The 12291-nt window shown below is 43.8% G+C and overlaps 2 protein-coding genes across 2 annotated transcripts; both read right to left on the reverse strand.

The window, feature by feature from the left end:
- Positions 1-1344: 1344 nt before the first annotated feature.
- Positions 1345-4627, reverse strand: LOC119276130 (calumenin-like). Its single transcript, XM_037557122.1, has 7 exons — positions 3924-4627; positions 3698-3797; positions 3553-3618; positions 2605-2769; positions 2415-2511; positions 1898-2028; positions 1345-1803 (listed from the first exon to the last, which is right to left on the reverse strand). The coding sequence occupies exons 1-6, from the start codon at positions 4543-4545 to the stop codon at positions 1909-1911; spliced, it is 1170 nt and encodes a 389-aa protein (XP_037413019.1). The 5' UTR covers positions 4546-4627; the 3' UTR covers positions 1345-1803; positions 1898-1908.
- Positions 4628-4881: 254 nt separating this feature from the next.
- LOC119276128 (developmentally-regulated G-protein 2) lies at positions 4882-11937 on the reverse strand. Its single transcript, XM_037557121.1, has 12 exons — positions 11758-11937; positions 11531-11655; positions 9956-10023; positions 9732-9808; positions 9104-9284; positions 8967-9023; positions 7679-7753; positions 6339-6458; positions 6092-6262; positions 5657-5770; positions 5362-5532; positions 4882-5254 (listed from the first exon to the last, which is right to left on the reverse strand). Exons 2-12 carry the CDS (start codon positions 11598-11600, stop codon positions 5159-5161), a joined length of 1200 nt encoding a protein of 399 aa, XP_037413018.1. The 5' UTR covers positions 11601-11655; positions 11758-11937; the 3' UTR covers positions 4882-5158.
- Between the last annotated feature and the right edge of the window lie 354 nt (positions 11938-12291).

The raw sequence follows: 12291 nt of genomic DNA on the forward strand, positions 1-12291 counted from the left end.
GGTGCTGATGGGAACGAGGTCGTCGCACTCCCGTCGTAGGGCATCCCATACTGGGCGGCGGAGCTTACCGGCGGTGGCTGCTGCAGCTGCAGCGGCTGCTGAGCTGTCGCGCCGGGCAGCGGCAACGGTTGCTGCGGCGGAGCGCCGGGCGCGGCGGAGGCCGCCAGGAGCGGCGGCTGCCACTGCAGCCAGGGCTGGGCGGTGGAGGCGATGGATGGCAGCTACAACGGCTGCTGCAGCGGCCCGGCGAGCGCAGCGAAGACCGCCTGGTGCGGCGGCTGCCACGGCAGCCACGGCGGCGCGGGGGCGGGCGGGCGACGATGGGCGGCGCAACCGAGTGCGGCCCGTAGGACCCGGCCAAGAACAGGTGGATCTCCTGGACCGCCTGGGTTAGGTCCCGCAGCACCCCCGGACACCTCCTCCCAGGTGAGGACGGTGGGGGCGGGCGTGACAGAGGATCCCGACGCGGGCAGGAGCGGGATGACGGTCGTGGTGGTTGCCGGAGGCGACAAGGTGACCGGCAGCGGAAGAGACAGGCTTGGCAGCGGTGAAGACATGATCGAACCGAAGCTAGCTGATACCAAATCATTATGGTGCTGCTCGAAGGAGGGCGCGAGAGGGCCGGCCGGGGGCCTTTCTGCCCACGGCCGGGCAAGAGGGAAGGGATTTTTTTCTTAATTCTTGCTTGATTAAATTGATACATCTCCTTTTTTTAATAGAGAGGTTTACTTGACTCCCAAGCAAGGCTTACTTGACCCCTAAACAAGCGACCCTTATCTCTAATTAACTCTAAGACTAATGGGTCCATTAGACCCATTACGTACTCTACGATGCACAACACATATACTCAACAAACATGATTAGTTTAAAAAAATAAACATCCACTTACGATTGGCCCGGTCTAGTGACCCCAGTATGTCGTTCGGTGGCCGAGCTCATTGCCTTGGGATTGACCGCGTTCGGGCCCTGTACAATTGAGTGGGCAACGCGGCCATCATCGGCAAGGTGGGAAAGAGGATGATCAATGAGACAAATTGGAGGTGTGATCTTTTTTTCCTTCCATTACAACCCACAGACATGTTTGCTAGTCGACATAAAATTTCCCTTGCAAAAGTGGAGCAGCGCCTATGAATGAAGTTTGAAATATGTAACAGTACAGCACCTTATACATAACCATAGAGCATAGCAGGAAACAATTCATGAACATCTCAGGAAGTGCCGAAACATCCTTCACCTGTCCTAATCCTATATCATAGAGAATATTAAGAGCATCTTTGTTTTGCATTAATAGACACAGCAAGAATTATCATACTTTTTCCTTGAAACATAGGCAAGACGGATCAGGAGAGCAAACAGCTGATCAGATTCATTTCACAGAACGAAACAGCAGTGTGTATTATCGAACTTGCGTCTGCTCATCACTGCCAAGTGTTAATTTTCTCATTCTTCACCACCAGTGTTCTGTGCGTTTTACAAAACTGAGACGGTGCCAGCTCAGCTTAATCTAAACTAACCTGGCATGTGGACTGGACTCCTATCTCACCAGTAAGATGCCATTTCATTTCACTAAACAATTCAGAGAATCAAAGCAGCACCTGATCCCCCCGTGTCACGCCATGCCAACTCTAAGCTGTGTGCTGTCCAGATACAGGCGATGCCAAGGCACGGTAAGGGTACAGAGATAAGATACCGTGGCACGCTGATTCTTGCGAGTATTCACACAACATTTTGGTTAGTAATGATGCACTCGGAATCCTTCCTGCTAGATTGCCTGTCACATTTCATGGTTAGGATGCCTATGATCTGCGAAAAGAAAAGATAATTTTAGTTGCGGTGCCCAGGAAAGCAGTGACAGGCAGGTGAACTGCACGGCTAGGAAACAGATGGGTGCAGTTACCTGCAGATGCCTTAACGGAACTCTTCATGGAAGTAGTCCTCGTCATCGCTGAAGTAAACACTACCATAAAATGCATAGGGGTTCTCGATCATCTCTTCCAGTGTTAGTCTTCCATCATGATCTTTGTCTGCCTAATTTTTTTTGGAAAAAGCAAATCAAATCAAGGACAAAAGAGACCCCACACATGTTTGCTCATAAGCTGAAGTACAATTGCCCTTTTGCTTGACCATGTATCAAGGATAATGGCAAAAAATAAGATATGAGAAAACAAATAGCTGCTTCACCATATAAGTATAAATCCTGAACTAACAAATTAGCATTTCGAAGAACTTCAGTCCCTTTAGCATCATTTTCATTATGCACATAGACATAACAGCAGCATGCTAACGTACCTTGAATTCTTCTACGATTATCTTACGCAACATATACATAATAAACAGAACCTCGCGCTATTCTAAGGTCTCAATTAATAAGAGAAAATTAAGTAAAAAAAACTCCAGGGGGATGCGGATCAAACCTCTGAAATAGCATGTGTGGCTTGCTGTCTGGCATAATAGCGTTCTGACAGATGGAGCTTATCAAGAACAGGTTCTAGTTCATGCTCTGAAATGAACCTACATAAGAAAAGTTCAAATGCATAAAAAGGAAGTTGGTCATATGAGAAATTTCATGACTGGAAGTCCTAAATCAAAGCTCCAATTATGTACCCGTCATTATCTTTGTCAAGCTTGGAAAACCGCTCCTTTGCAATTGTCATGTTCCCAATATGAGAAATAGCTGCATTCTCATCATCATAACCATGTATATGGTCATGTAGCCCATGAAAGTATTCTTCAAAGTTTAACTTTCCATCACCATCTTTATCTCTCTGCCTGGACATGGCATATGGGCAACACAAGGAACTGTGAGTGCTCTCATATAATATAGGTAGATAATGAAATAATGGAAGGAATATTCACCTCCAGAAAAACATTTTGTGATACAAAATTCACAGCATTCCAGACAAAAAAAGAAAATATGTATATGCCCATTCAATAGGTTCTTTAGTCTTTTGACCTAGCAAAACACAACGCTCTGGGATGTTACTTCCAACTGCTCAAACTTGATGTGGTTTTAACTTCTTCACAGGGTGACTATTGTAATACGATGAGGTGGTGTGTGCTTATAGGTCTACAATGTAGCTTCTTTTGCACTTAATTTAGAAAGATAGGTTTTTGTTGTGACACCTAAAGAGGCACGCAGTAGGGAGATCTATTTCCAATTATCTCACAAATGATTTAATTGAGTGACAAAAAGTGCATCAGGTCTGACAGACACACACACAGGATATCAGGATATTCATGAGGCATGACCAATGGTAGAAAATTTTGGGGAGGACACTGTTCACCTATCAGTGACTGCGAACCAAGCAACCCCTCCATATTGAACTGTTAGACCATCCAATGAACGATGTAGAATCATGTACTCTATAAAGATTAGCATTGTAAAATTTTGCTGCTTTAATCCGCATTAAGGTACTAGCAGGAAATCAGGACTACCAGCTAAGTACCAAGTACTAGTCGTCTGCAGTAGGTTCAAGTTTAAACCCAAGTCCGCATACGTGTCTGCTTTAATCTGCAGTAGGAAATCAGGACCGCGGAAAAGGAAGAATTTACCTTAATTCTTGTCTGCAGAGCAAGTTGACAATTTTAGGATTCTCCGAATCACTTGGATTAAGAAAGCTGCAGTAAAGAAATACAGAAAGTATTAATATACAATCAAGAACCACATGATGTTTTGTACACTGAAATGAACGCGTACTCGTGAAACTCAGTTTTATTGAGGAAACCATCCCCGTTGACGTCCGAAGCATTGAAGTGCTCCTCTTTCCACCACGGGAACCCCAGTGAGTTGCCATCCCCTGCAAATCATTAGCTAGTAAGTTCATTCCGCATTATATTATTCCATGATGATTTTCTTTTCTTTTTTTTGGCTGGCTGAGTTCATTCATGTGCAAAGAAGAAGAAAATGCGGGGAAGAGTTGTACCATGGGACTGTTGGCGCAGCGCCCGGAAAGTAGTGAAGGAGACGATCCCGTTGCCGTTCTTGTCGTAGAGCTCCATCTCCCTGGCGGAGCGGTGGAGCTGGTCGGCCCTGGCCTGATCGAGGTTCCACCTGATGAGCTCATCGAGGGAGACGAAGCCGTCCTTGGGGGTGAGGTCGATCTTGGGGAACAGCGCGCGGATGCGGTCGGACACGTTGAAGCGATCGTCGTCGTTGATGAAGTCCTCTTCCTCCCTGAGGAACTCCTCCCACTCCTTCATGTGGTCGTCCTTCTCGGCGTCGCCATGGAGGATGCGGTAGTGCTCGCGCTCCCACTCCTTGTCCTCCAGCCGCCGCTCCAGCTCGGCGATGGCCGGGTCGAAGGGCGCCGCGTGGCGGTTTCCTCCGGAATCGTGGACGGCGCCGGCCCCGTAGGAAGAAGCGACGGCGGCGGAGTTCTTGGGGTGGAGCTTGAGGCGGCGGTGGGGGCTGCGACCGTGGGGCTGGAGGCGGGGGGTGTAGGAGGCAAGGAGTATGAACATGAGTAATGAGATAGTGACCACGCAGAGGAAGAGGACCGCGGCCGGAGACTTCCGCCCCGGCGAGGCCGCCGCCGGCGGCGTCATCGCCGGCAAGAGAACGGGAGGCGGGGGGGCGAGCGAGCGGTTTACGGGTCGGAGATTTGGACCCGCTGGTCCATAACGGGTGGCGTGAGCATAACAAATTAGCTCCTTCGTGATGACGTCCAAAGCGCTGGCCGCGCCAATAGCCTCTCGACACGCGTGCTGTGTGAGCACTTGAGCCAGTTTTTCCTTGTCCAGTACTGTAATTAATAATGTGGAAAAGAGCATATATACATTAATTAACGGAGATGTTAAAAATCTATCGTCAGATTTTTAACCATGACAAATCTTCGGGGTGGCGAATTATGTTGTTGGCAATTGCAATTCCTTGCGAGAACATAACTTCAAATCAGATTTGTAGTGGAATCCATTAATTAATTAATGTTCCAAACACAGTACGATAACAAGAGGTGGCATCTGTAACTAACTCATTTGCAAAGTTTGCTGGCAAAAACACTCACTGCGTGTACACAAGCCTGCCTCATCTTATACAGCATGAGAGCACATATACTATCTGGATAAAAGCAACATTTGTCATATGATTGTGCGGAGATGCCAGGCTTGATGGTCGCCCGAAATAGCATCTGGCTCAGCTAGTTCCAAATCGGCGATGGGATCATGTCTTGAGAGGAGCTTTCTTCACCCTGTCGGAGATTCGGTCAGGTGCATTGGTGTGCGACTTGAAACGGCCTCGTCCGCCCTCCTCTTTTTCCTGAATCAATCCAAGTTGTTGCACATCCACAGGGAGGGTTAGCATCTTGTAATGTTTTCAAGGATGTGATTATTGAGCTATAAGAAAGAAAAAATAAGGGAACCGACCTTCTTCTTCACTATCTGGACCACATCCTCGTCTTCAAGACCATGGCCAAGACCACAATGCTGTGGATAGTGCCGAGCACTCGTTCCCCACACGAGCACATATTTCACATCCTTGAGTAAGCTCCTGTGGATGTGATTACAGAAGTCTTCAACTGTGCAACCGCCCCTATCCTGATTCATTCATGCCAACACAAGAATACCACAACCATCAGACCCATTTCAGTGCAAGCATGCATGGCATGAGAGAGAGAGAGAGAGAGAGAGAGAGAGAGAGAGAGAGAGAGAGCAAACATACACTAGAAAGAACCACTGGATCTCCGAAATCGGGCTGCTGACCCTGCGGCTTTGTATACACTCTCACCAGACCCATTTCCTCCCACATTCTTGCTAATAGCCTGTCCAAGTTCAACTGCAAAAAAGAACGACTAGTTTCACTTTTTTAACAAACAAAAATGTGAAACAAACAACTTACTGTAACATCTACTCCCTCCGTTCCTAAATACAAGTCTTTTTAGAGGTTTCAAATGGACTACAACATACAGATGTATATAGACATATTTTAGAGTGTAGATGCACTCATTTTGCTCCGTATGTAGTCCCTTGTTGAAATCTCTAAAAAGACTTATATTTGGGAACGGAGGGAGTACACTAGCAAACACCAATTTCAATTATCCTGGACATCAATTTTTTAACTTTTGACACCCCACAAATAATCAAGGAGGAAACATACCTGCAAATTGCAGCTGATAACAAGTGAATTTGGTTGCCGAGCAAGATTATCCACATCATCAATACCCACAACATCAATCTTATTATATACATAAACACACTTGATGTACTTCCGATTTCCTTCAATCACATCAATCAGATCATCCACAGTAGAATCCTCACGGAATAATACCTACAAGTAAATTAAAGTAATGAGTTAAAATTGAAAAGGTGCACACATAACACCACTAACACACACCGGCATGCACCTCTGCATTATGAATTTTGTACTCATGCAGTATCTGATAGCAGAGCTTCTCATCAATATGAGTTAAAGGTGCTGTGCTGTTGAAAGAAATCCCACCAGTCTTCTTCCTCTTGAAGTATATCTATTTGTACACACAAAAAAGTGATTAAAATCAACCAAGAAAAACATGTATAAATAACAAATGCACATATATCAACTTCCTCGTAATCAACAGAATGTATAATAGAAACCAGCAATTTAGGACAGCACCATAAGACATGTAGTACGACTAACTCATAGAGCTGGTTGGATGAGTCACATAGTTCAGGTCAGCACTTGTCCGTTACAAACCCTAAAAGTACCACAAACTTCATCAATTGTGATGGATGCTCGGTTCTTCACAAAAAGGTGATTTAGAACATCGATAACTCGCCATACTATGCTAACCGTTTTTTAGCCCATTCTCCCTTCATCTCCACAGTCCAACCAAATTTATTATGAATGCTGTACATAATTAATAGGGTTTTTATCATTTGTGCCACTAGTTGTGTCACACTACTCAGTTTTGCCATTAGAATTTACAACTGCTCAAAAATGCCATCAGTTTATAAAATACTTGCTCAAAAATGCCATTAGAGACCTAAAAAAGGCCATCGCACCGTTAGATGTTCGCTCAAAAATGCCATTAGACGCGGTTACTATCAGGTCAAACCTGTTGACCATGTTATATGATGAAAATACCTCTAGATCTGCATGTCAGCTCCATCTATCTCACAATGATAAGTGTGGGCCTAACTATTCAGGAGTAAGCAAGCAAATACTTTTAGGAGGAAATAAGAACGCTATTGGGGATCAAATGGGACCCACACTTAATCATAGTGAGATAGAGGGAGAGCTGACATGTGGGTGGATGTGTATTGGTCATATAAAATGGTAAATGTGCTTTCAGCTGACTGTAATGGTGTCTAATGGCATTTTTGAGCAAGCGCCTAATGGAGCGATGGCATTTTTGAGCAGTTGAAACTTCTAGTGGCAAAGTTGAGTAGTGAGACACAGCTAGTGGCATAAATGATAAAAATCCTAATTAATAATAACACACACACACTGTCATGTGGTATGTGTTGGCCAGATGAACTTTGTGCATTCTTTGAACATTGTACTTGGCAATACTTTCCCAGCACACACACAAAAAAAAAGGAGCTGATTCAGTTTTAGATTGGCACAACTACACATCCAGGCAGATAGTCAGATGTATGTGGACATTGACTTAAGCCATACAGTAGGTCTTCTATATAGTTGTCTTATGTCCATTTGGATTTGTCTAGTTCGCAGTTCACACCAAGTGACTAAAGAAATGTATACCTGAGGAGGCCTTTTGTTCAGACGGAGGCCAACAGCTTCCAGTTCTCTAGTTAATATTTGGCGATGCCCTTCACTCTGAAAAAAATTATAGCATGAATCCAATAAGCAAGTAGAACTCGGGTAATGCCCGGCCATGTGCAATCATCATGTATAAGAAGGGGAAGATTGCATGTAAATAATTCTTCTTATTTCATATCATTTTTTAAATAACATACACACCACAACCCTTCATCCTTGAGAAGTTTCAAGCAGCCATACCATTAACTTAAAGTATAAATATGGCATACATTTATCTCTTCAACAGTTTAGCAATATGTCAGCAGATTTGAGAACATGTATCTCAATTACCATACAACATTAGGTGAAAAAGGATAGTATTAATATTAACCAGCCAGGTCCTCTGCTAGCAATACCATACTTTCTCTTCAACATTATCATAATGGAAATAGCGTTAGAACTTCCTAAATTATCGCCACCTTCTCACTTGCTCCCCACAACTTGTTTTCTTCCTTAGGTCTCCCTACTTGTCGGTTGTCTCTGTTTCTCACATGGCCATTTAAGTTAGTCTAACGGTGAAAAGGAGCCATGTGAGGAACAGAGAAAAGTTAAGGGAGCAAAGTAAGAAAGTGACGAGTGTAGAGAGCTCCAGTGTAATTTCTCTTAAGACGACACTCATTTTTCTCTTATTTTCCAAGCCATAAAGGACAGACCCAGTGCATAGAAGCTCCCACACAAGGTGGGGTCTGGGGAGGGATTATAGGAACCTAGTCTTACCCCTGCAAAGTGCAATGCAGAGAGGCTGGTTCGAACCCAGGACCTCTTGGCACAAGTGGGGAGGACTATTATTTTCCAAGCCATCCTTTTTTAAAACTGCTTTCTTTATTTTGTCTCTAATTTTTCCTTCTGATCATCTGCCTTCAATTTCTGCAGCCTAAAAGTTTCCCCATGAATAAGATAATTTTATAACATGGTGTTGAAGGGATTAGGTGAGAACATTCATAGTTGAAGCATTCTACCATGAAAAAGGTGACATTCCGGCTGCTCTTGTGAACGAGATCCAAGTTATGGGGGCCAGAATAGCCTATTATGTCGTTAAAATAGGAAGCACGCTACCCAAAGAACCTAGAGTCCAGGACATGTTTCCATTGCCTTAGTTCCCCCTTGTCTCTAATCATAAAGTATTGATTATGCTTAAAAAAATCATGTCTTGTGAAAATTGAGCAAACAGGGATGTCCAAGCAATGAAGCAAAGCTTGTGACTTGAGTTGGGTAAAGATGCACTACTTACTTTTGAGGCGTCAAGAACCATAAGCACGAGATCCGATGACTTGGCGACAGCGATAACCTGAAAGCAGCAACAACAATGTAAAATCAAAGTAATATCACCAAGTGAATTATCCTTATAATTAAACCAACAGTATTTACCTGCCTACCACGCCCCTTGCCTTCAGAGGCGCCTTCAATGATACCGGGAAGATCAAGAAGCTGGATTTTGGTGTCATTGTAATGGATAATACCAGGAATGCAAGTGAGGGTTGTGAACTCATATGATGCAGCTTCAGAATGTGTCCCGGTCAGCATAGTTAAAAGAGTTGACTTTCCAACACTGCAATATGAAACTCGTGTGAGTCATAATGACATACCTAAGTAGATAACTAGATCGAACCTTGTATGCATAGCAATACAAACAGGAACTTTTAGCTTAAGTTAGTAACCACGTAGAAAAGGGCAGGAGATTAATATTAGGTAAAAGGAAGTAGGTATAAGTTATAGCATTTTTTTTCCAAGGGAAAAAGGTAGAGGCACAAGTATTACACATGAGTTGGGTCATCAGATAATTCAGATATCACATCTCCATTTTATCCAACCCGATGGTTGAATTAGATTGACAGAGAGACATGGGTCAAGAATACAAGCACAGCACATGATACATCTGGAAGACAGAACATTCTTCCTATTATAAAATAGCACAAGAATTAACAATCTAGTGCTACAAACCAAAACGCTTGAGAACCCACGAAACAGTACTCAGTTTGTAGGCATAAGAAAGAACCTGGGAAACCCTATAAGCGCAACACGACCGTGCCCGAACTTTGTGACCTCAAAACCATCTCCTCCAGCACTGGCACCCTATATCAACAACATGAGACGGCTGCTGTTACTAGAATCTTTTAAGTTAAAGGGAGTAAAAGAATTTAGTACAGATTGACTAGGAAAAAACAAAACAATAGTTATGTATGATCATCTAAATTGTGCAGCACCATAAATTAGAAGTACCTTTGGAGGCTCTAATAACTGTGTCCTCAGTTTTGCAATTTTTGCCTTCAGTTGTCCAAGATGATATTCTGTGTGACAATAAAAACTTAAGTTAGTCTCTAGAACCAGAAAACAGCCTTTAGTATATCACGTAGCATACCACAATGACCCGTTGCAAAATAAGGATAAACCACAAATACTCGTTGATAGAAAATTAATTATCATTGTTTTTCAGGCGTCACTTAGGCGACAGGGCGCCCTCCGACAGCATGGCGCCGAGCTCGCCTTTGGTAGGTTTGAAAGGCGTCCGCCTTAGAGCTCTGAGGCGTCTGGACGTATCTTAGGCACACAAGGCGCAACCCAACTTGGAAATATGTGTTCTGGCCAGCTTTAGAGAGGAAAATTTTACTCCGGTGTACGTAGTCCATGTGGAGTGAGAAGGCTGAAGCAGCAGGGTTTCAGTGATGTGGATAAGTGTCCCAAGGCACCCGTGAAAATTAGTAAAGAGATGCACTGCTTCTTAAACACAGAAAAATTAAAGCTATGTAGCGATGTATAGATGAGGGGGGTGAAGCTCAAGTTCAGAGGCATCATTCCCTCATCTACACAAGATGATTTGGGGCCTGTGCTTTGCATACAGCCATCATGTTATGAAACTTGTGGTGCATTTATGTTAACGCTAGTTGTTGAATCTCCTAATTCGCTGTCATATATTATATATTTATGTGTCTAACGCATCGCCTCGCCTTATGCTTCAAGCTTGCAAAAGGTGAGTCGGTGCTACAGTGCCTTGCCTCGCCTTACCGCCTTAAAAACATTGTTAATTGTCAAGAAAAACTTAGAGGTTACAGACTGAAAGGCACAAATTGTGCATACATATAAATGCACATACAGTTCCTTGCTAATTTGTTTTTCTCTACAATTTTTCTGGCTGTTGATCTGACTAGCAGTCTTGGCGAAATATTTTTGAGAATTAGAGGTTTTTCTTGCTAACTAGAGGTTTTTCTCTGCAACAAATTCCCTTGCATGTTGTGCATATTTTTGCAAAATACATACCTGTTTGTAACAGTATGGAAAGTGTTCATACCAAAATGCATAAAGATGGATAGACATGAAACAATTGGTTGATTTGAACTAAAAAGAACATAAGGACGGAAAAGGATTGTTCTTGATCCAGTAATCATGAATTACATAGATGTGCAGGCCCCTGTGGGAAAACCATTTGTCTGGAAATTTTAGAATTATCATAAATCCACCAGTGGATGCACAATGAGTATACAAACTGTCCGATTTACTTATACGTCTAGGACAATGAACGGCCATGTGATCACAGATTATAGCTAAAGAACAAAATGTCTGTCTAAATTTTCTAACAGAGGTACGAAAACATAGAAAGCATGAGCAAAGTAGAAATTGATAATCCAAGAAAGGCCGAAACCAGAATACATCCATTTCACTTCCACCAGAATCCCCTCCCCAGCTTATATTTCATCACTAGATAAAGTGGCACAGTAGAGTAGAAAAGAACAAACAGTAGGCAGTGATGAGCAATAATCCCGCGGTAGTGATTTCAAGGGGCAATGAAGGCAACACAACCTGTTGCTTTGTTCTTCTGCGTCCGGGCCATCTCGGCCTCAATCTCCTTGATCCTCTCGAGGATACCCATCTTTCACCTTGCGAGGTACGCACCTTGCTCCCCACGTAGGCAGACTCGGATCGATCTTACACGAGAAGAAGAAAGATCTGTTGGATTCGATTGCTCGCAGCGAGGAAAAGACCAGGGCAAGACGGAGAAGAGTGTAAACAAGCTAGGGCTTCCTCACCAGCCGAAGGAATCGCGGCGGGCGGATCTCGACTCCACGCCCAGTGCAGTGGGGGGGCTTCGAGGCGTGCTCCGGTGCGAGAAGGGGGCGCAGGAGGGGTTTCGGCGGCGCTGGGGCTTTGGGCCGGAAGAGGTGAAGAGGAGCACGGTGAGGTGGTTCGAGGGCGGCAGGGATCACGTTTCGTGAGCCCGTGGTCGATTGGATGGCCTTGATTGATTTCATCCTACACGCCTATTTCTTGGATTTTGCGTTTTGAGGTTTGCGTGCAGCTTAAAAAACAACAATTATGCATACCAAGCGGTCAGCTTGGCAAGTTAGTACTCCCTCTGTAAACTAATATAAAAGCGTTTAGATCACTAAAGTAGTAATCTAAACGCTCTTATATTAGTTTACGTTTAGTGATCTAAATGCTCTTATATTAGTTTACGGAGGGAGTATTTTTTTAAGGAAAAAAAGTCATTCCAAACATAATAAAATTACATCGAGATACTTAGACCATCAAACAATCAAAACTATTGCCAGAACGAGCCGCTG

The sequence above is a fragment of the Triticum dicoccoides genome, chromosome 3B (assembly GCF_002162155.2).
Source record: "Triticum dicoccoides isolate Atlit2015 ecotype Zavitan chromosome 3B, WEW_v2.0, whole genome shotgun sequence".
Taxonomy (NCBI): domain Eukaryota; kingdom Viridiplantae; phylum Streptophyta; class Magnoliopsida; order Poales; family Poaceae; genus Triticum; species Triticum dicoccoides.

Excerpts from the sequence above, each read along its gene's own strand:
- LOC119276130 (XM_037557122.1), bottom strand. The coding sequence starts at position 4,545 with ATGACGCCGCCGGCGGCGGCCTCGCCGGGGCGGAAGTCTCCGGCCGCG. Across the intron at positions 3,619-3,697 it reads AATAAAACTGAGTTTCACGA|CTTTCTTAATCCAAGTGATT; the intron begins GTACGCGTTCAT and ends TCTTTACTGCAG. Across the intron at positions 2,029-2,414 it reads CCACACATGCTATTTCAGAG|GCAGACAAAGATCATGATGG; the intron begins GTTTGATCCGCA and ends AAAAAAAATTAG.
- LOC119276128 (XM_037557121.1), bottom strand. The coding sequence starts at position 11,600 with ATGGGTATCCTCGAGAGGATCAAGGAGATTGAGGCCGAGATGGCCCGG. Across the intron at positions 9,024-9,103 it reads GCAAGGGGCGTGGTAGGCAG|GTTATCGCTGTCGCCAAGTC; the intron begins GTAAATACTGTT and ends TGCTGCTTTCAG. Across the intron at positions 5,255-5,361 it reads TCCAGATAGTGAAGAAGAAG|GAAAAAGAGGAGGGCGGACG; the intron begins GTCGGTTCCCTT and ends GGATTGATTCAG.